The 23,772-nt window shown below is 35.7% G+C and overlaps 1 protein-coding gene across 6 annotated transcripts in view; it reads right to left on the bottom strand.

Moving 5' to 3' along the window:
- LOC145965795 (uncharacterized) overlaps nt 1-23,772 on the bottom strand; it is a 407,995-nt gene that overhangs the window by 53,121 nt on the left and 331,102 nt on the right. For 5 of the 6 annotated variants that reach the window (XM_083089473.1, XM_083089475.1, XM_083089478.1 and 2 more), the window contains 4 exons: nt 7,480-8,824; nt 6,460-7,112; nt 5,398-5,454; nt 206-1,720 (listed from right to left, as the gene is read on the bottom strand). In XM_083089473.1, coding sequence (XP_082945599.1) covers nt 206-1,720; nt 5,398-5,454; nt 6,460-7,112; nt 7,480-8,824 — 3,570 coding nt within the window. The remainder of the gene's footprint in view (nt 1-205; nt 1,721-5,397; nt 5,455-6,459; nt 7,113-7,479; nt 8,825-23,772) is intronic. The other variant, XM_083089477.1, reaches the window with a different exon arrangement.

Below are 23,772 nucleotides of genomic sequence, written 5' to 3'. Positions count from 1 at the left end.
AAAGAAGCTATAACTTAAAAACAAGATCATATCGGACATATATTTATATGAACTTTTTCTCTTATTTTTGTGTCCTGAATCCACCATTGCAATACTTCTCACTTTTTAGGATACACCCTGTATATTACACACATAATTTATCTCGAAACATGCTCATCTCCTAAACATGATCAGATTAGTTTTTAAAACTTATAAAATTACTCACCCCAGTATTTACGTTGGAATAAGCTCTGGAGAAAATGGGGGTTTTATCATTTAAGGTATTCAAGAGCGGTGCCACAGTACTCCGTAATTGCTCCAATAATGTAGTAGTGTTCTTGCTGAAAAATGCGCTTTTGGTGGGATTGAAAATATTAGAGCCGTTACTATTCTCATTGACTAGCGGTATGCTGTTGTTTGAAGAGTCAATTTTCACATTAACGAGTGATTCAGAAGATTTGGAACGACTTTTTGCTGTGATGACTTGCGTATGATACTGAGTTGGTTTTGGTGTTACAGTGATGGTATCAGCAGTTACTTCCTTATTCGGTTTAGTTGACTGTCGAGTCATCAATTGGTTAGTTGATACTTCGGAATGCCTCCTGTAAGTTGCTGTTCGCGGACGGAACTCCCTATGTTTCGTGTGCATAAATGTCGCCTCTGTGCTTAACGGCTTGGGAACGGCATTGTATGGCGTGAAAACGCCCGATTTCTTCTTAATGTATCGGCTGGTGGGCCCAACAGTCATCGATGTTACCATGGAAATCGCCACTTTGTCCGGTGTTTGTTGCTTTGTATAACGAGGCTGAAAAACATTTTTGTTCGTATTGTTCACAAGTTTTCTATTTTTGTCTTCCGATGAATCATATTTCTTTGCGTCAGAAATATAAACAGGATATATCTTCTTTGATTCCACTGACGAATGCATGCTGCTCGGCGTGGTAACTGTTGGTGACAATGTTATCTCATGAGGGAGTTCTGTGGTGTAAATGTTCGTAGATTCTATTGATGCGTCCGTAATTGATGTAGTACCCATTGTCACAGCAGTTTCTTTTGTATTATTGCGTTTTTGTTTATCTGATTTAATTATTTTGATAGATGTTTCATTTTGTTTTAATGGTTTGATAGTTACAATATTGTTCTCATCAAAAGCTTCTATTATGTTTGCCAATGTTGACGGTTCTTCTCGCGGCATAGTATTCTGTGATATTAAAGATCGAACTCTCGTCGTATCGATAGTCATAGTGGTCGTTTCCTCTACAGATGTGATACCTCGATGCGAAGCTGTGATTCTGCGTGGCATAGTATTAAACTTAGTAATACTACTCATCGATGTTCCTTCTATAGACGAAGATGTGATCATTCTTTCTGAAGGTCTCTGATTCTTTTTAATTATGGATGATTTAAACGAACCTTCGATATTTTGATCTTTTGAGGATTTTCTAGCCTCGAAGATCTTCAATCTGTCTCTTGTAATTGATTTCTCTTTCTGTGTATTTGCAATTCCATGCGACACATGCGCATCATTGAATTTGATAGTCGTTTTTGTAGTTTTTTCTATATTTCTGTCTTCACTGACAGTTGAAATTTCTTTTACTTGCGATTTGCCGGGATAAGGGAAGATCTTTTCATTAAAGTTGTTCTCATCAACGTTCAGTTCAGGTTTGATCAATTTTCTAGCTAAGTCCAGTTTCAGTTTAGATCTTTCGGAGAACAGATTCGCCGGGCTCGATTTCGTTGCCTGAAAAGGTCGTTTAAAGAGCTGCATTTTAGGTGCGCGATGAAGATCGTCAAGCGTTTGTAAGCAACCTGCCGAAAGCTCAGAAATAGATTCTGTTAGTATGGCACGATGACCTCGACACAGTTTGTCTTTCGATGTTTTAAAACTGTTCATGAAAATCAATCGTAGAAACATGTATATTCTTCACTTTTATAATAAATAAAAAGAACCAATATACCGATTGCTAAATATGCTACACCTACACTTTTAAAAGAAAAATAGAAGTCTGATGAACTGAAGAAAGAAGATGATCCATGCAGCCAGTTGATTAATAATAAACTCGAACCAAGATTTCATTGGCGTAGACAACGACTGAAAGTTTAATCATTTTTTCTCTTATCAAATATTCCGAAATAAAACTGTTTTATCCAAAGGATAAATAAAGTGTAAGATAAGCAAATCATATACATATAGAAGTATACATACAATTTATATATAAATATTTGAAAAATTATACATTATCTGTTAATAGAGTGTATATTATACATTAATAGAGTGTACAAAAAAATTTAGCAAATTATTATACAAATTATTCTGTATCAATCATTTAATGTAAAGCATATTTTTGTAATATATAATGCACGGTGTGGAATATAATTATGTAAAAAACGATCTATCTATTTTATAGCATGTTCTTATCTGCAAATGTGCACGTGCTCACATACACACATTCGCAATTGGGTGGTCCGTATATAGATAGTATAGTACATGTTAGATGTATATTTGTATAGTCTCTTACGGAAAAGTCAAAGATATTCCTCGATTTTGTGTGATGAGCTTTATATATATTATAATCTCAAAATATCAAAATAAACGACATATAACTTTTTGTTCTAATATGACCATTAAGAAAATATTTTTTTATGACTTCTCCTGATATCCCTCTCTTCCTCCTATAAAATAATTTTAAAACTCGAAAATTATGGAAAAGAGGGAGAGATTTTGAAAAATATGAATTTTCGAAAAATTTTTTATAAAGTACATTAAAAATTACAAAACTTTTATTTGAAAGAAAATTTTTAAAGGAGAAATATTTTATATTATTAATTTATAAGTTTTTCATATTCATAAGTGTATCAGCATTTCCAATAAATATAATAAATATATCATTTGCAATTGTATTAAATTCCCTTCTATTTTTCTTTATAAATATATAGCAATTTCTTTCATTTTTTCAAAACAAATTAGCCTCATAAAAAATAATATAAGCACAAAACGATTTAAGATAAAATTTAAAATTTTGGATACTGTATACTAGATACTGTTTTAATTAATTAATTAAATAATTATATTAGATAGAGATTAGATATTATATATAGAGAATTCCTTTTTATATTACAATATTTAATCTAATATTATTTGATAATCTCTATTGCAACGAGGTCTTAAAAAAATAAAGCTTCTTGTAAATTTTCCGGCGAAAGTTTTAAAAAATACATTTTCCTATATTGTTTTACCATCACCAGTTACCAAATAAATTTTATTTATAATATTATCTAATCGTAAAGGTTACACATTATCATCCAGTTTTGATTGGTTTTTATGATGCATTTATGTGAGTTTGCGTTTATATTACAGCAATCAATCCTTATTTCATATTGTGATGATTTCTTGTGTTGATTTAATATTCCGATTGTAATCTTAAGAAGGATTTGATGTTTGATGATTGTGAGAAATAATTTATTTCCATAAAATATTTGTTGATGAAAAATGTAATCAAACCTATATCTTTAAAATCTTTCCATCCACAACTGGAAGAAAATGTGATAAATGTGCATTTAAATATGTGTATTTAAAAGCTATATCGAAAACTGTAATCTTTTAATATAGGAATATCTATTTAAACAATATAAAAAAAACCCAAAAAGGACTCTCCGAAAAATGAATAGAATTGAATGGAAAATACAAAGTATCTTTTTTCAGTCTAGTCTAGAGATTACCCGACAAAAACAGTACGTGAAATCCATGTTATTACCACGTAGATTAATATCGTTGAATCCACGTGGATATTCGAGTGGGTAATCCGCTCAAAAACGGTACTAGAATCTACGTGGAATCTATGTGAAAATTTCATGAACTTTCGAGACATATTACTTTTTTCATTTTTGATAAGTGAATATCTTGAACATTTATAAAAGTATATAAATACATTCGGCCATAAGAATAATTTTATTTTTATTTATATATTATTTTTAATATACGCAATAAATAGGCTATCTCCCATTTATCCGTTTAATTTCAAATAATCTGTTCCATATTCTGAATCCCAACAAGCGCGATCCAGATTATTAAACAAATTACTTTAAATTAAATCAGTTTATTAAATTAAACTGACTAAAGGACCGTCTACAATGAAAATAATATCGGTGGAGTGGACGGTGAAGTAAGGCGTAAGACTAGGAGTAATGCGAAATGGAAAAGAACCATTCGCTTACGCCTTATTCCACCGTCCACTCCACCAATATTACTTCCATCGTAGACGGTCCTTAAAAGAAAAAATAAACTTCGGACCGTATTAGTATCAGTTCTTTATATACACTTTATGACGAAAAGTTGAATATGAGTTAGCTAATTTGATGCAGCGCCGCATAACGGCAAAGCAAGGAAGCATATTCTATATACATATGTACTATTACATATTTAGAAACATACAGATATAATCTTTTTTTTAGCAAACTTTTTTATCTTTCTGAAAGATTTCAGAAATATTGCAAATACAATATTATATAAAATATAAATATTATAATATTATAATATAAATATTATAAAAAACATGATGCAGGTATATTTCTGAAATATTTCAGATACAAAATTACAATTGAAAAATTTTAATAAAATATCTTTTAACATTACAATATTACCGAGTCGTTGAATGATTAATCATAATTTCAATAGAAATATCCACATGAAATCTACATTGATATTTCGAGAATAAAGTACCTCAATGTAATAATGAAAAAAGAAAGTTGTATCCACGTAGATAATTTGTGGATAAATCTGCATCCACGTAAGCCACGTAAAATACGTGGATTCGACGAGGATGTGACGTAACTGTTTTTGTCGGGTAATCTAGCTAGTTTAGAGATTTTTACTCAAAAATTTTCAAAATCATCTTTAAAAATCTAATTTAACTATATAACTATGTCTTTATATATGTGTGTTTAAGTATTTAAATTAAAGAATTCGAAAAAATGAAATTATGTTTATTGCAAACACATCTTTTTATAGTTTCAATTTTTTCGAATATATGCATTAATTTTTCATGCTAAATCGTGTATGTCTGCGTAATGTTTTATCAAAAATTTTTTTTGTGAAATATTTCAACCTTTATACAAATGTATAAGAATTATATTTCGAGAAAAAATCATTATGCCGCGTTAATTAATTTTACTTTTATCTTTTCATATTATTATCTTCATGCACTGATAGATGCAAGTACACATATTAATCAATCCAAGATAAAAATTCCCAAAATAACTACTATTTCTATAATATTAGATGCCTAATATTAGATAAATTCCACTTGTAAATGTTAAATTGCGAGGTTTAGGATGTATGTAAATGTTAATAAATTATTGATACATTACACGCAATAATTATTAGTTAATTTAGTGAATGTGTCGATTGTCATGTCTTACCTGTAATCTACTCCTAGTTGTACTCTTTTCCTCAGTAAGTTTCAAGTTAGAATTTTTCTGAAAGTATTCTTTGATTGAATAAACACTTGTCTTACTGATATTACACTATTATAACAAATATTATGAAAATAATTTGTGATAAAAATTCAGAAGTTTGTCAAAACAATTTTGAAATATGTTTAATATATTTTGATAACAATATTATTAATTTTTTGTAATAAATAAATATAATAATCTTGTGTAATAAATAAATATAATAATTTAATGAATGAATAATTATAAAATTATTGTATTTTGATCGTGCATCTCTAATATATATGTATTAAATTACGGACGTTCAAAATTATCAATAATATTATTATTTATTTTCTTTTTACAAGGACATGCACGGCAGTGTCCCCCTCCAATTTTGATGAGCTTTTAATATGTTGTTTTCTAGACAAAAATGAGGGACAAATATTTTTTTATACGTGTGCCCATATATGTCTATGGGGTAAAACACTCCTTTGAAAAAATTGGTTTTTTTCTTTTGAAACGATCTCTCCAAACGATATCTCCAAAATTATAAGATAGAAAAAAATTTCAAATTAAAGTTAAATATTTAACTTCAAGAGTATTTTACAACAATGTCAAAAAAATTTTTTATTTTTATAATTTTTCAGTATACCTCCATCACTAACATTATTTTTTTTATAATTTTTAAGCGTTTTTATTTCATTGTAAAGAACACTTGAAATCATTTAACATTTAATTTGAAAATTTTTTTCTATCTCTTATAGTTTTGGAGATATTCGTCTCGAAAGAAAAAAATCGATTTTTTTCAAAGATGTGTTTTACCCCTTAGACTAGCATCAAAATTGGAGGGGGACACTTCCGTGCATTTCCTTGTTAGTCAAGAATTAAAGCTAAAAAGTTACTTTATATTAAAAGCTATTTTATATTCCGAATTTTACATATGGTATATAGAAAAAAATTATTATAATAAATATAAAAGAAAAACTATTTTTAAATAAAAAACTATAAATAATTAAAAATATTTAACGTAAATAAATTCAGACTCACCAATTGAGATAATCTAGCTCGAAATGCCAAAGGATAATTGTCGTTCTCCTCCAATTCAGTTTTCTTAGGTAAATCGAAAGCTTCGGATTTATTAAAGGTCTTGTTACCTCTTGTTACATCTTTTGGCGTGATGTCTGATATGATATTGCTCTTGCTTTTCATTTTTGGTCTTTTAGTGCCTCTTCTTAAAACTTTTGCATTACTTAATGACACTTCGGTACTCCTCGATAGATGATTGGACAAGATGATTTCGTCAGTCTGATTTCGATTAACTGATGCAGAGGTAGTTGATGGAATATCCTGATTGACATAATTAGGTCGGCGTTTGAGAGTCCATCCGGGATTGCCACGTAATTGAGTCTCACTTTTAGACGTAGTAGTCTTTAAATCTGCAATAATTGAAGAAGATTCCTCGATTTTTCGACCTCGAAAGCCTAGACCATGATTAAAGAAATCTTCCTTCGGGAGTTTCTTCATTCGAGAATCTTCTTTTCTTTCCTTGTTTCTAGAAATTTGTTTGGTTGAAGAGAATACTCGAGCGATTGTTGATGATTTGCTCATCGTAGAAATAGAACTTAATGTCGCAATTTGTGTATTCAAAGAAGAAACAGTCGTAGTTTCGATTGTCGCCTTTGGAATAGTAGTGATAATGTCTGGAAAAAATATATAATTATTATTAAATTTGTGAAATATTTTGTGAAGATATATAGCTTTTTATTGTTGCTATTGTTAATTAATAATAATATTGTTAATAATAATAATAGAATTTAAATTATGAAAACTTTATATAAACTTTTTGAATTAAATGTATATTTTTGGAAATTTTATTATCAAACAATCACAAGCAACTAAACAATATTAAAGTGATTTACAAATCACTTTATAAATAAATAAGAATGGTATTTTTTAAGACATATATCAATTATTTAAATTAATTATTAATTATTTAAATAATATTAATTAATAATTTCCTCGTATTTACATAACATTTTATTCAACAATCAAAAAATTCTTATTTACCGGAGTTACTAACTGTGCGCGACCAACTTCCAGGTTGAGTCCGAACATTTTGTTTATCCATTTTGAGTTCTGTAACTTTTAATTTATGATCATGCTTGGATTTTCGTTTTTCCTCAGACGTATGTTCTTTGTTAGACAAATTGCGTGTTTTTGTTTGTCCATTTATATTTATTTCAGAATTAATGTCAACATTTTTATTTGCGCCATTACCTCTTATTTCTGTCGTGTTTATATTTCTCAACTTATACGCGGATTGACTCCCGGAATTAACGTTTTTTGTGTTAGATTTATTTCTAGCACTAGAAGAACGTCTGTTTGTCTCTTTATTCACAGTGTCGGCGAATCTGGACGAATTCCGCCGGGGAATGTTTTCGGAATTTACAATTTCGGGATTATGTGCATTGGATATGCCGCGGGATTTCGATCGGTCAAATTGTTTCCTCTTCTTTGCGTTTGATTCTGCAATATTGTTGCTTTCCACTTTCTCCTTGATCAATCTCAAAGTTTGTCTCGGAGATGAGTTAATGGACGAGATTGTTGCAGATGTTAGAAGATTGACATCTTTGCTATTTTCAATTGCTGGAGGAATATTTGCTCTCAAAACATTCTCGGAGTTTAGTGGCAAAACATCTCGTTCTTTTATACTTTCTGCTTTACGATTGTTAGAGTTATTTGCGTTTTTCATATCTATCACTCTTGATACGTTAGTTATCGAGGCATTTTTCTTGACTGTCGGATATTCTAATTGCGTTTCTTTCTTTTCCAATTCATTGATTGAACTTTTATCCTTTCCTATGTTTTCTTTTGCTGACTTTCTGAGCGGGATTATTTGACTTTTCAATTCTTTCCCGTTATAATTTGTATAAATCTTTCTTCCTGTTCTTGATCTTGAGTAATCGGATTTTGTGAACACTTCGTGATCCAATTTCGCACTATCTATCCAAACAGAAGACATGTCCGAAGATATTCGTCTAGAAGCTGTTTGCTGTTTTGATATTTGTGATTCAGGCATATTCTCTTTATTATCATCGTGTCGATTCTTCGTTATTTCTTCTTGTAAAGTATGTAACTTTAAATGATTTCGAGAATTATCAACATTAGATTTTCTTGTATTTGTCCGTAACGTAACAGCGGAGCTATCAGTTGTTCTTGATAATTTTGATCGTGATCTTAATGGACTTTCCCTTGCGATATGTGCTTCATTTTTTTCTAAATTGGGAGTTGTTTTTGTACGAGAACTTTTACCGCGAGGCGATCTGGTTGTCAGCGCAGTAAAGTCACTCAATTCTGACATTAAGTTGGAATGATATCGTGCAGTACCGCGATTTTGTACTTTTTGTTTATCCTAAAAAGTATATTACAAATATATATTTTTGACAATGTAATTGAAATTGTTTTATTTTATAAAATATATTAAATTAACTAATATTGTTGTATTATATATTATTTTCCATTATAATTCTGAAAAAAATGAAAAATAATGTTATAAATTTCGAAAAAGAAACAGAATTTTTAAAATCATTCTTTTAAGAAATTATTCTAATCGATATTCTTTATAGAATTGATAATCAAAACATTTTACTTATATGAATAATTTGCATTTAGGTAATCAATGACATTGATAAACGCGAAATAAAAAGCATAAATAATTATAGAATGAATTATTAAAAAATAAAATTGTTTAAGTTATCAACAATTATATCAACAAATTAAAACGTAAAATCATCTAGAAACATTTTGATTAGAAATTTCATTTAATTGATAAAAAATCGAAATTCAAAATCGTTGATCAGTGTTGAAAATGTTATAGAAAAAAAATGAAGCGTATTACATAATTAAGACATTGTTATCGAGAGAGAGAAAGAGAGAGAGAGAGAGAGAGGGAGAGAGAGAGAGAGAGAGAAAGAGAGAGAAATCAATACGATATTCATAAATCGATTATCATATCTAGCAATCATGGAAAAGTATCAATTATACAATCTTTTCGAATTGCGATTAACGCAAATGATAATAACTCGATAATCTCGACAGATTAATCAATCGATTGTCGTGGCAATAATATCTGATGGATTAATCGTAGTTTGAATCATTATGGCAAATAGACTTTACTCTTGTCAGAGATTATACTTTCACCATCAGCTTAAATGTGCAACATTCGTGACTGCATTGATCTATTAATGCTTAGGAAAAAATACTCTCTAATTCTGGTCTCTTTATTTGATGTATTCTTTTGTGTATTCTCCGTGGAAGCAACGAACTTATTTTCAATATTGAAAGTTTATAGATGCAAATAGATAATACAATATTTCTGTAGAAATATTTGTTTGAATTTCGATCTATTAAATTTTTCGCATATTGAAATAGTTTTTATAATTTTACGTATCAAATTAAATCTTAACAATTTGATAGAATTAAATCTATTTACATGTAAATTTGACAAATCATTGATCTAAAGATATAAGAATAAATAAAATGTAACAATATAAAAAGAAAAAGAAGGAAAGGAGAGAAGAAAAAAAGAAATGAAAAAAGAGAAAAAGAAGAGAGAAAAAAAGAGGAAGGGAAGATAGAAAAATTATAATATTACAAAATACATATATTAACAATAACAGATTTGTTATATTTATTGTATGAATATTAGATAATTTTTTGCAATAGAAAAACTACTATAATAATTTCTTTACTTCCGGATATCTAAAGCTTAGCAAAATGACCGTCTAATTTTAGGAAAAAATTCTTCTATTTTATAATAAAGAAATATATCTAAATATATTTTATTAAATTTCTAATTTAAATATATTTCATATTGTACGGACATGAAATGTGGATTTCTTTAAAAAAATAATCGTGGTCTTACGCGTGTTATATGTGTATTAGGGTGGCTCGATCTGAGGACTTTTTCGAACTTCAAAATCTAATGTGCGGAAAAGTCGCCTTTGATAAATACAAAGATAATTCAAAAAGAATTTTCAAATCGGGCAATATTAATCCCGTAAGAAGATCAAAATTTTGATCAAAATTGACAATTTTTCTGAATTTCTAAAAAAGTTTTTCCACCATCATTTTTTACTCCATCACAACTTAAAATGTTATTTCAGCATTCAAAAGATTATTTACATCAATATGAAGCCAATTTTTAAGGAGGAAGGAGAACAAGAAGCCCGCTATTCGAATGAAAATTAACTCATTCACAGGCTTCAGATCTCCATCGAGATATATGACATGTGATCACTGTGAATTTTATATTGTACAACTCTGGTTCGTTTTTTTGATAGTAAAAGCTACTCACTACGGGAAGGTAGCTGCACCTCGAGTTCCACTACCGCTCTACCTAGTCAACCAACCAATCAAGCAAATGGCGAATTCCAACATTTGCTTCCGACTTTTTAAGACATTTCAAATCTAAATTGTTCTTTATTGTTGAATTTAGTCATTATTTTTCTAGACCGAAATGTTGAGCATATGTATCCATTCAGGTTATCAAAATCCACAACTGCTTGGACTGCCTCTGTAATTAATTTAACGCAGAGTTCAACAGCTTGCGTATGGCATGGAAAATTCTTTATATCCCAATCAGGCATAGACCCACTCTCTATCAAGTCAGATAAATTTTGATTAGATATGTTCTTCAAAAGGGGTGGAGACAATACTTTTTCCAGTCAATTATATCTATATAATCTATTGCATTAAAATTGATTTTTGGGAGTACGAAATTTACTAGTGTTTTACATTTTATATTTTCATATGTTTTCGTAAGAATTCTTCTAAAAATAAGTTCCCTAACATGTCTTCATCCATTGTCATTAATAACAATAAATTCTCCGGAGCAAAGTAAGCATTTTATTGTATGAAAAAAACCAATAACTTTACGGAGGTTTTCTGATAAGTACCTGGATATTTTGATAGTTTCAAATAAATGTCTTGGGCCATGTATTATTGATGATTCTTTCTTTACAGAAAATCAAACTGGGACGTATGACGCAAGTATGTACTTGACCATGTATTAGCGCAGGAAGGATTTTGTGTGAATATGTATAATCTAAGAATACTATGTACTTGACTATGTATTTTAACTCTAAAAGGATTTTGTGTGGATATGTATAGTCTAAGAATATTGTTTACAATAGTGAGCCGCCGAGACTGACATAAAGCACCAAGATTTGAAACAGCAATGTCTGGTGGACAGAATTCAGATTTGATTACGGAAATGTTGAGGAGATATTGTTCATTCTTATTGAGATGATTTTTATCTATATTCGGGATGACGCAATCAAATGTCTCGAATTCTATGAGTTAGTTTTTAAATTGTGGCATCCGAAAAGAGACTACCCAATGGATCCAGAAAATGATGTTTAATGGATCCATCGAGGAACTGGAAAAAAATGTCTAAAAGGCAGTTCGTTAAAATGCAGCATGCAAACTACCCACTGACGGATCTTTTTAAATGCATTTCAATGTTGTGTATTATGCCATTTTTCTAGCCAATGTTAATAGGTACACCTATCACATCTAGGTTAGTAAAGGATATGTTTAGTTCTGTAAGTTTTGCATCTGTTGTGTCTTTTGCAGATCTTGACCGAGACATAACATGACAAATATATTCTGACTCTCATTCTTGTATGAGAGAAATGTATTCCTTCTTCATCTGTCTACGAAAATTAATGTGTTATCTTATCGACTATTAAAATAGAGGCCGCGAAGGTGAGTGTCCAAAACTTCACTCTGCAAACTGGCCCTGATGCGCGTTTTTTCTTTTCTAATTTTTATGTCTATCAATAACAAGAGCAGTTTCAATTTCTGTTATTATTTATGCATCCAATAAAACACTGGATGCAATCGCAGCTGCTGCTCGATCGGATATACTATAACGATCATATATCAATGCTATTTTCTCTAAATTTCTCTTTAAATTTGTCATTAGAGACTTTATTTTATTTTCAGATTTATATATAAGTGCCATGTTGATAGATTAAATATGTCATCATCAGTGTTTTCTTTGCAGAGAGACTCCTGTTCGACTTCTGCAGTAGGTTGCTGCTGAGATGCATTATCTATGAGAACGTCAACTGTTCCAGCGCTTTCATGGCGAGTTTGCTCTTTGTTTTTCCTCTTAAGCCGTTTTGTAAATACTTTTGTGATTTTTTTATCAACACTAACAATCTGTCCAATTCGTTTATGTTTCTGATCATAAAGAAATTTAATTTCTAATCTAGGAATCTTTTTCGTTTTTTCATAGGAACAGTTTATTAATACAGATTGAGGACAATTGCAGATATCTCAATCTTTTCTATAACTACAGTTGAGGGTCATGGGACACTTGCAGGAAACAACATCAAAAAGCTTTGAGGCATCCTGTTTGAATTTCTCAATTTTAGCTTGATAGTTGGCTTTCTCTTTGTCTCCTTGTCGTGATGTCGTAAATGACTTCATGAGATTCATATAAGTATTATGACAGTTGTGAATTAATTGACCATTTTAGTTACGGTCACAGTTGATGTCGACACTTTATCATACAAATCCTCTACCTTTTTAACAACTCTATCAGCAATTTGTGCAAAATTTATTTTCGAGTTGTTCTTTTTTCAAAGATTAAACCTTTTCTGCTGACAACATCTAAAACCTCGTCCTCTTACATACGAAATATACAAGAAGACAAATCCTTGGGAGGGCCAAAGACAGGACTGCAAAATTACTGTCTCAAAAGCCGCTTATGTGATGCTTCCATTGTAGGAAGATACACAACAATCGACAATTCAAAGAAATATCAATCAAAAAACCAAAAAGACAATTATGAAAAAAATGACAAATATTTTTAAAGAGAACACTAAAAACGAGACCTATTTGATGAGAAGTCCACAATGAGGCTGCTTATACCAGAAAGTATAATATAAATGAAATTAATATAAAGTAAGTTATAATAATATAAAGTAATTTAACTCAAATGTGCAGTGTGCATATATGTAATATTTCTATATGACTAGCACAATGCGAGACTGATTTGATACTTCGATCAAAGCTGCCAGATCTTCTCCGCAAGCAACATGCAACGCGTAGTAGAGGGGGTAACGAGAATGTGAGCGTAAGCGTACGTGTGAGCTCGGCGCTTCGGCTAGCTTCGGATAGTAGAAGAGGACAGAATACAGTCTTCTGTCTCCTTCCTACCAAGCTAGCAACGAAAGACGGGCGACGCGCGACGATTCTCGCTTCTCGATATCTCAATGCGTGCGACAACGTTAAATGTTTTTCCCTTATAGCTTTTTATGTTATACACATATTTTTTAACTGATAAATATATTTTTTATCTGATAAATATTAATCATTTTAATATATTTTTTAACTGATAAATATATTTTACATATTATACATTTATCAGTTGTAAGAAAATATCGATATATTTTTTCATGTGAAAAATTAAATGGCATAATTTTTATAAACAAATGTATATATATATTCATTTTTAAGAATTATACGATTTGATTTTTTAATATGAAAAGATATCACAATATTTTCTTACAATTAGCAAATATATATAATATATTTACCAGTTATAAAAAATATCTAATATAACAAGCTAAAAGAGAAAAACGTTTAACGCTGTCGTACATATCGAGATATCGAGACGCGAGCAGCGTCGAAAATTACATGCTCGTTATGTATCTAGCGGAAAGAACGAATTTTAAATTGACAGTGTAGCGCAGTGGATAAGGCACCTGATTAGTACGCTGCGTATCGCTGGTTCAAATCTTACCTTTGACTTTTTTTTATTTTATTATTGTGCTATATATTTTTATTATTTTAACAGACAAATTAGTATTTTAATTATAAAATGGGAATTATAAATAATAATTAATTTTGAGTTTTTTATGAAATAAACATTATTTAATTAAATTTTTTTTGCATAGCAAATAAATAAATTCAATGATTTTTAAGTATATTTTATAATTAAAATACTAATTTGTCTGTTAAAATAATAAAAATATATAGCACAATAATAAAATAAAAAAAAGTCAAAGGTAAGATGAACCAGTGACACGCAGCGTACTAATCAGGTGCCTTATCCACTGCGCTACGCTGTTAGTTTAAAATTCGTTCTTTCCGCTAGATACATAACGAGCATATAAATTTTCGACGCTGCTCGTGTCTCGGTATCTCGATACGTACGACAGCGTTAAACGTTTTTCTCTTTTAGCTTGTTATATTAGATATTTTTTATAACTGGTAAATATATTATATATATTTGCTAATTGTAAGAAAATATTGTGATATATCTTTTCATATTAAAAAATCAAATCGTATAATTCTTCATTTCTTAGAAATGAATATATATATACATTTGTTTATAAAAATTATGCCATTTAATTTTTCACATGAAAAAATATATCGATATTTTCTTACAACTGATAAATGTATAATATGTAAAATATATTTATCAGTTAAAAAATATATTACAAAGATTAATATTTATCAGATAAAAAATAGATTTATCAGTTAAAAAATATGTGTATAATATAAAAAGCTATAAGGGAAAAACATTTAACGTTGTCGCACGCATTGAGATATCGAGAAGCGAGAATCGTCGCGTGTCGCCCGTCTTTCGTTGCCAGCTTGGTAGGAAGGAGACAGAAGAATGTATTCTGTCCTCTTCTACTATCCGAAGCTAGCCGAAGCGTCGAGCTCACACGCACGCTTACGTTCACATCCTCATTACCCCCTCCACTACGCGTTGCATGTTGCTTGCGGAGAAGATCTGGCAGCTTTGACTTCGATAGTGATCTATTTTTTGATAGTGATTTGTTTTTCGATAGCAATTTATTTATTATGTAGAAGTTATTGGTGATTAGGTTTTAGGGAGTTTTCATTTTTGACTTTGATTCACTGCCGAAACAATCTGACCAACGCGAATTTAGTCCACATTCGCATTTAAGCTAGTTTATTATATAAAAGTTTTATTTATAGGAATTTTTGTTATTATCAAGAAAACAAAAGAACCAAAAGAACTGCATAATTTAAAATTCGCAGTGGTCATATGTCATGTATCTCGACAGAGGTTTAAAATCCGTGAATGAGTTAATTTTCACTCAAATAATGGGCCCTTGTCTCCTTACTTCCTTAAAAATTGGCTCCAAATTAGATAATCTTTTGAGTGCTCAACATTTTAGAGTACAACATTTTAAGCTGTGAGTCAAAAATGATGATGGGAAAATGTTCTTAGAAATTTAGTGAAAATCGTTAATTTTGGTCAAAATTTTGAAATTTTGATCCTCTTCCGAGATTGGTTAATATTGTTCGATTTCAAAAAATTTTTGCATTATCTTTGTATTTATTAAAGACGATTTTTCCGCACTATTAGATTTTGAAGTTGAAAAAATCCACCCTAATATATATACATTTTAGTTTCGTTTGCACTCTATATATTTAATAGTAATATAATCGATATTGAAAATTAAAGTGGTGTATAGCATCTCGCTATTATTATATCATATGTGCTATTAAAATGAATTGTTATAGATATGCTTGATCGAATTTATAATGATGAAAATTCCGAAACTTTAAAAGCAAAATGCAAATTTGATGATTTCAATGATCTAAGATCTATGATATTTAAATGTTATCAAGCTACTTATGTAGAAACACATATAAGAAATATGTAATTGTTAATTGCAAATTACATATTTTTTCTTCGAAACAACTATGTGTTTTCTTTACATCAATTGATTCCTCCCATTATTTTGTACATAAAAGTATTAAGGTAAGATAATTGAAAAATGAATATTTTACAAGATATTTTACGGTTTATGTAAAATTAAGAAATGATTTCAAGCCTCATAACTTGAAAAGTACTGAATGAAGAAATACTTTATTATAGTGTTTTGGAAAGTTCTCGAGATATGCTACAAAAATAAGTAATAAAAAATAGGGGGTTCCGTTTAAAAAATTGAAGGTGACCTTCACGTGATCTTCAAACGATTTTTCAAGGTCAAACCAATGACACCATATTATGGCCCCCTTCAAGCCATGTAACTTTTGTCTGAGACATTTTCCGCTATCTATCGCCCCTACCTGAGGAGATATTCCCGTGGACGGATTAAAATGACCCACCCTGTATTGTAGCAATGTAGTTATAATATTTTAACGTTATTTATAAACATGTAATGTGTTAGTAATATTTCTGCAATATTTTATTAAAATACGTAATACTTCTGGTATATTGCAATTTTTATGTGATATTTCTCTGCTATATTATGTGCTATATATGTGGGATATTACAAAATATATAAAATATGTAAATGTATCTAAAAATCTTAAGCTGCATTATCTAGTCGAATGTTTGCTAAGGAAAAATGTTACATATTTCTAAAAAATTTATAACTCAAAGGAAGAAAAAGGTGGTATAAAAGAATTTAAAAAACCCCAGGTAGTACACGTTCGTTTTATATACGTTTGTAACGTGCGGTTTTGCATACCGTGGAATTTCTTTGGTTGCGGATAGTCGTCGGATTCAGGTGGCGAATTTTAAGAAGAAAACTGTGTGTGTGTTAAATGTGCTTCATTCAATGTCAGTGTGTGGTGTACAAGAAGTGTGTGCGTGTATGCGAACACGTGTGAGTGTGCGTGTGTGTGGATGCGTATACGCGCGTGTGCGAACGATATGCTCGCCGCGGGCCGAGGATTTACGGGATCCCGGCTCGAAATATCTGTCGTGTGAAATAATTAGCAGAAGCTTCGGTTTACAAGATGTGTCCGTTATATAATTTTGCCGTCGACGCGTTACAGTTCGTATGCGGGTTATGGCTTTTTTAATTAGCGGCGCGTTAATTCGGTACGAAAATGCGTGCAATAATCGATCGCACGATTATGCGGCACGGCGCGCCGGTGTTGACGCAGACGGTCGGTCGCGTTTTTGCTCGGTGTTGTGTCTCGTCCGTCAGCTGCTCGCCTCGGGGATTTAATTTCGGTTTCGCGAGAGATCTATTAATTGAGCGGTCACTCCCTGATGGATTGGAGGACTCGGAAAGCGTCGCGACGCTAGCAAGCGTCGGAGGCGGCTAGTGTTCCACCTCGTGATAGGTGCGACGCCTGAGATTTCGGTTGGCGATGCGGATGCGATTTCGAAGGCGCCGATAGCAATCGGCAGAGGCAGCGTTCTCACTAATCTCTGGCCTTTTTAATCTCGCTAGGATGCTCCGGATTTCGCTTCGTTTGCCTTCGGACCAGCTTAGCTCATCTGGAAGGATCGGTAGGATCTGTCTCGCTGTACCGCCGAGAGCCTGTTTTATACGCGGTTAATCACCCATGCTGGCGTATTCGGTAATTACCCTCACCGGGCGGCGATAAAAATATTCGGAACGGTTCGGGTCCGCCCGGGGGAGTTCAGGGTGCCGAGCGCGGGATCATAACCGCCAGAATCGACTCTCGACGGCAACGTAAATAATCTCGCTCTGTCTTTATCCTACCCGGTAGTTTACTAACGATTAAAAATGGGCGCATCGCGCCTCTGCCTTGGCCCGACCGATGGTCGTCGGGCGGCAGCTTCCGGCCGGTGTTCGCCGGGAATTGATGCATTTCGGGGTGCATCGTTACATCACCCCCCTTCTCAAATTCACGCCTAAATGCGTGATTCACGCCTGAGGCGTGATTAATCGGATGATCGGGCTCAGCAAATCCGCTGATGATACCGCAGCTTCCCGTCGCGGCTGAACCTCAGTATCCACTGTCCATCAACGGTGCGGGGACGGTAGCGGCGGGATACGTGGACCGCGAAGTGCGGTACCTCGAAAACTAGGCCCGGCTCGACCTGAACCTGGATCGGGGGTGTCGGAATGGGCCCCATCGGCACCAAAAGTTCTGGCACGGCGGCAGTGGCGGTCGCTGTCTCACGAGCTGGTGGCGGCAGGCGGGGCTCATATGGCCGCGGCGGTCTTCTCTTTGGTGATGGCGGAGGCGGGGTTGCTAGCATGGCAGCCTTGACGGCATTTTCACGGTCGGATCGCTGGATCACGGTGCCGATCTGGGGAGCCTTCGGTTTCTCCGGTGGTGATGGTGGCTCCTTGTTGGGCTCTGGCGTTCCCGACGGCGGAGTTTCTTCCGCCAGATAGGCGTCGATCGCTTGTAAAATATCGTTTGCTTCTCTCGACATCTCCTAGACTTTTAATCGTCAGCCGTTGCTTCGGATTCTTCGTCGGTCTCATCGTCGGTTTCGGTGTGGGGGAAGGTCGTCCTCTGTTTTGTTATCTTCCCCCGTATGGCTGGTTTTCAGGTCTTGAATGTGTACATGCCTGATTCATTTTCCCCGTTTGCTTCGTATATCAACAATAACGGGTGAGACAATATTTCTCACCTCGTACGGTCCGCTGTATTTTGGGGGCTAACTTGGCGTTAAAAGCGTCGGCCTTTTTAGAGAGCGGGTGCTCCTTCTTCCACATCCAGTCTCCCAGATTTGGTTTCCATTCTCTGCGGCGTAGATTATAATACTTTTCTTGCCGTTGAAAGACTTGCGTTAAATTGATGCGAACCAACTCGTATGCTTCTTCTAGATTTTTTTGTACTGCATCCGGCGCAGCTCCTGTGGTCGGCAGTGCTTCTATCTCAGTTGGTGGTGTCAGCTCGCGGTCGTGCAATAAATATGCTGGCGTATAGCTTGTGGCGTCATGCGTCGCGGTGTTGTATGCGAACTGCAGTGCGGGTAGTTGTTCATCCCACGAGCGGTGATCTTTTTGGACGTATTGCCCGATCATTGTTTTAATAGTCCTGTTCGTCCGCTCTACAGGGGTACAGTGTGGCGCGTACGCTGGAGCCTTGATTTGTCAGATGTTCATGGCCTTCAGTCGCTCTTCCAGAAACTTTGATCGCAGCTGCGTCCCATTATCCGTGAGGATAGTATCCGGTCGTCTGTGTCGTAAGATCAAATTTCCTGTAATCGCCTTGGTCACTGCCTCGGCTGTGGCTCGGCGGAGTGGGAAGAATTCTGCCCACTTGGTGAAGCGATCCTGGATCGAAAGGAGCCAGGTATGCCCCTTCTTTGATTTGGGCAGAGGCCCTACCAGATCGATGTTGGCCTGCTCCCAAGGCCGGGAGACACTCGTAGCGTGTAGAGTCCCGGCGGGCCGGTGTTGCGCAGCTTTGTGCCTCTGGCAATTCTTACATGCCCTTACATATTTTCCAATATTCCGGAACATTCCGGGCTAGTAGTATCGCTCGGCGATCCTCGCGATTGTTTTTGCGATCCCCAAGTGTCCAGCGGTGGGGGCATCGTGGAATTTCTCCATGGTGGTTTGCCGCAATGGCCCCGGGATGCACAGTTTCCACTGTTGTTCCGAGCTCGTCTCTGAAATTCAGACTGTGCAGGATGTGGCGGTAGAGTCGTCCTTCGGTGATTCGGTACTCCGATCGGGCAGCCGGGGTTTTTCTAACCTCGTCCATAATTTTCCGGTACCACTTACAGTGGCCGGTACGTGAGGCGCAATTCGACGGTTGACGCAACAAGGCGTCTGCGACGCGGTTAAGTACCCCGCGGCGGTACTGGATGTCGAACTCATGTTGCTGTAATTCGAGGCCCCATCGTCCAAGGCGTCCGGTCGGAGATTCCAGTTTACGTAGCCATTTTAGCGTCTGGTGATCGGTTACCACTGTGAAGGCGTAGTCCTCCAAGTAATTCCTCATCCGCCGGATTCCCCAGACAATTGCAAGGCACTCGAGTTCGGTCGCGCTATAATTCCGCTCACAAGGGGAGTGCCAAGTAGTGAGATCACGGATTTGGCTGAATTTTAAATATGTTTGAGAGGTAACCCACCACTACTTTATAAGCAAGTGGCACGATGCAATATTCAAGTATTCGCGAGAAATTTGCATCGAAAGTTTTCTGTGCGCCTTGTATACTGAACAGATTCGAGAGATTTTCAGGTAGTGAGCGTAGCGTAGCAGATAAGGTAGCGGACGAGAATACTGTACGTTGTAGGTTCGAATCCTACTTTTCCAATTTTTTTTTTTTTTTATGTAAATTTATGCAAAATGAACATTAATGTGAATAATTAGGATCCATGGAGTCGTTAAGTTAAAAAATTATTATTTTTAGTATACAAAATTTAATATTTTATATTAATACACATTTTACGCTGCATTTCCGCAATCGTACGAATGACATTTTGGTTGATTTAATAAAATACTGCAAAATCACGTTTAAATTTTACTTTTATTTATATTCAGATTCCTCGGAAAGTTTACAATTTTTTGGGTGGTAATCATCTCCTAACATGCATATTATTTCTTTAAAAATTTCGTCACCCATTGCAATGGAAGCCGACGATATTTGTTGAGGAGGTGTATTTGTAAGAAGATTCTCGGATTCCAATAAACTTTTACAATATGTAAAAGCGTTAGTAATTGGTGTTTTTCGTTTCATCGTTCGTTTCTTCTATTTCTAATTCACAATCAGATGGATTTTTCTCTGCACTACTACCTGGCTCTTGCATGTTTCCAAAATATTATCTGCACTAGTCACTGAACAACTCGTTATAACGGCAGCTGCTGTTTGACTGTGGAGTGAATCAAACGGACAAAGAAGAGCAAGGGCTATCCCCACCCTAACTCTCCCGAAAATAACGGTTTTCGCAGGTAGAAACAGCAATAAGAATGTAATATAAAATATTAAATTTTGTATACTAAAAATAATAATTTTTTAACTTAACGACTCCATGGATCCTAATTATTCACATTAATGTGCATTTTGAATACATTTACATAAAAAAAAAAAATTGGAAAAGTAGGATTCGAACCTGCAACGTACAGTATTCTCGTCCGCTACTTTATCTGCTACGCTACGCTCACTACCTGAAAATCTCTCGAATCTGTTCAGTATACAAGGCGCACGGAAAACTTTCGATGCAAATTTCTCGCGAATACTTGAATATTGCATCGTGCCACTTGCTTATAAAGTAGTGGGGGGTTACCTCTCAAACATATTTAAAATTCAGCCAAATCCGTGATCTCACTACTTGGCACTCCCCTTGTCAGCCGCGTTGAGGACGCGGTCGCCGTCGGCGTATCTTTGTGTAAGACCGGTGCTGCTGGCGTCTGTTTGTAAAAGAAACCGGCGTGTGTAATCCGGATAGGCGAGTACCGCAGCGGAAATTAACTCCTGTTTTAGGGCCCGAAAAGCGGCTAGTTCTTCTGGCCCTCATTCCCAGCGCCCGTTTTTCCGTGTTAGTCGCGTCAGTGGGGTGGCGATGGTGGAGAAATTCGCGATGAACCGGCGATACAACGAGGCCATCCCGAGAAATTGACGGGCTTGTTTAACGGTGGCCGGTTCCGATCAGTCAGCCACTTCCATCAGTGCGCTTACTTTTTCCGGATCGGTTCGGATTCCATCGCGGTCGATTACGTGCCCAAGTATTTTAATCGGTCGACACAGAATCTGCTTTTCTCGTAGATGCGCTTCCCAGAGTCAGCGGAACATCTCGGCGAGCAGCCTCAAGTGTTCGAAGAACGTGCGGCTGATGACAATGATGTCATGCAGATATACGAAGACGTGGGGCTCGAGTTCGGGTCCGAGCACGATATCGAGGAATCGCTGGAAGGTGGCCGGTGCCGAGTGCAAGCAGAAGGGCATGACTTTGAACTGGAAGAGCCCCTTACCGGGCACGGTGAACGCGGTGATGGGGCAGCTTTCCGGAGTGAGGGGTATTTGCCAGTACCCGCTCTTCAGATCTAACGTAGATAGATATCGCGCCCCCCGAAGTTTGTCCAGCGGCGGTTTGTCAGGCGGCCGTCACCTGAGGCAATGGGTATGCGTCGCGGTGGGTGACATCATTTACGCGTCGGAAATCCACGCAATATCGGTACGTCCCGTCTATTTTCTTGACCAGGACAACGGGTGAGCTCCATGAGCTAGATGGCTCGATAATGTCCTGGTTCAGCATTTCGTCGACTTCCTTATTAATGACGGCCTGCATGACTGGATTACGCGGGCGGTATCTTTGCTTTATCGGGGTGAGATCTCTCAGGCGTATATGATGTTGAACCCTTCCGGTGAGTCCCCGGACACCTTCAAATTTCCCCAACTCCCTCTCTAAAAATTCCCGTATATTCTGTGCTCCTTGGGCGTCTGATTGGCCAGTCCCTCAGAAGCACAGCAATGATTTGCGGTTCGGACAATGGAGAGTGGCGGCGGTAGTGTCCCCAGTTGTAATTTCGCCTGTGTGTTTATATCGAGGAGAACGTCACTCTCCATATTGGGCAAAACCGAGAACGTATGGATGATGGACGAATTTCGCACGTGTATGGGCACCGTGAGGGTACTTGATGCGTCGGCAGGCGTCCCATCTACTAACACGATTTGTCCCCTTCCCGGCTGCTTTCTAATCCCTCTTGCCCGAAGTCTTTGTGGTGTGGGCGTTCAGCAGCGAGATCTCTGATCCCGAATCGATGAGGGCATCGAGCTTGATCCTCCCAATATTTATTGCGATATGTGACCGCGGTAAAAACCTTATGCGGGGTCCGGGGTGGCGGTCGCGGCCGCGGTAACGCCAGCCCTGGCGACGTTTCCCTGTCGCGGATGGCATTCGGAGGTAAGAACCTTGTCTTTGTCAAATTGAGAACAAAATTTCTTGGCCGGCCCGCGGCACTAAGCGCAGGTGTGCCCGCGTTATTTGCAGCGCCAGCAACATTCGGTTTTATTATATGCGGCGGCTACCGTGGGTGTGGTCGCCGTTTTTTCCCTCTTCCTGGCCTCCCGCTTTTCTTTTTCTATGTCCTCGTATTCCCTGGCTCGGACTTGCAACTCGGCTATGTCGCGCACGTCGTTTATTCGCACGTATGTCTTATATCCCGGATGCATGTTGTCGTACAAGATCTCGAACTGCTCTTCGCGAGAGAAACCTCCGGCCCGGCGCATCAATGTCATCATTACCGTGGAGTAATGCATGAATGGCTCGTCGACTTTCTGATATCGTTCCGTGATCTCGCGGCGGAGTGAGGCGGCGTACCGGCGAGGGAAATATAGCAGTCGGAACGCGCGTTCAAAGTCGTCTCATGTTCCCCAATCATCGCGATGGTTACGATACCACAATAAAGTGTCCCCCTTTAATATCTCGGGGAGGCCTTTGAGCATCTGGGGCCCCGAAAATCCGTACCCATCCCGCAGCTTCTGCAGGCGTTCAATAAACGCAGCGGGGACCCGGCCGTCAAAATGACATCCGCATTTACGAATCTGATTTATGGTTTTCGCGTCCGTGACCTCGTACGGATGGGTGTACCGGGCGGATTGACAATGATCGCGGGTGCGGAGTCGCTACTTGA

This window comes from Camponotus vicinus, unplaced genomic scaffold (assembly GCF_025532165.1).
Source record: "Camponotus vicinus isolate PSW18456_S1 unplaced genomic scaffold, iyCamVici1.0 SCAF_14, whole genome shotgun sequence".
Classification (NCBI taxonomy): Eukaryota; Metazoa; Arthropoda; class Insecta; order Hymenoptera; family Formicidae; genus Camponotus; species Camponotus vicinus.
This window is presented reverse-complemented; position numbering and strand designations above follow the sequence as displayed.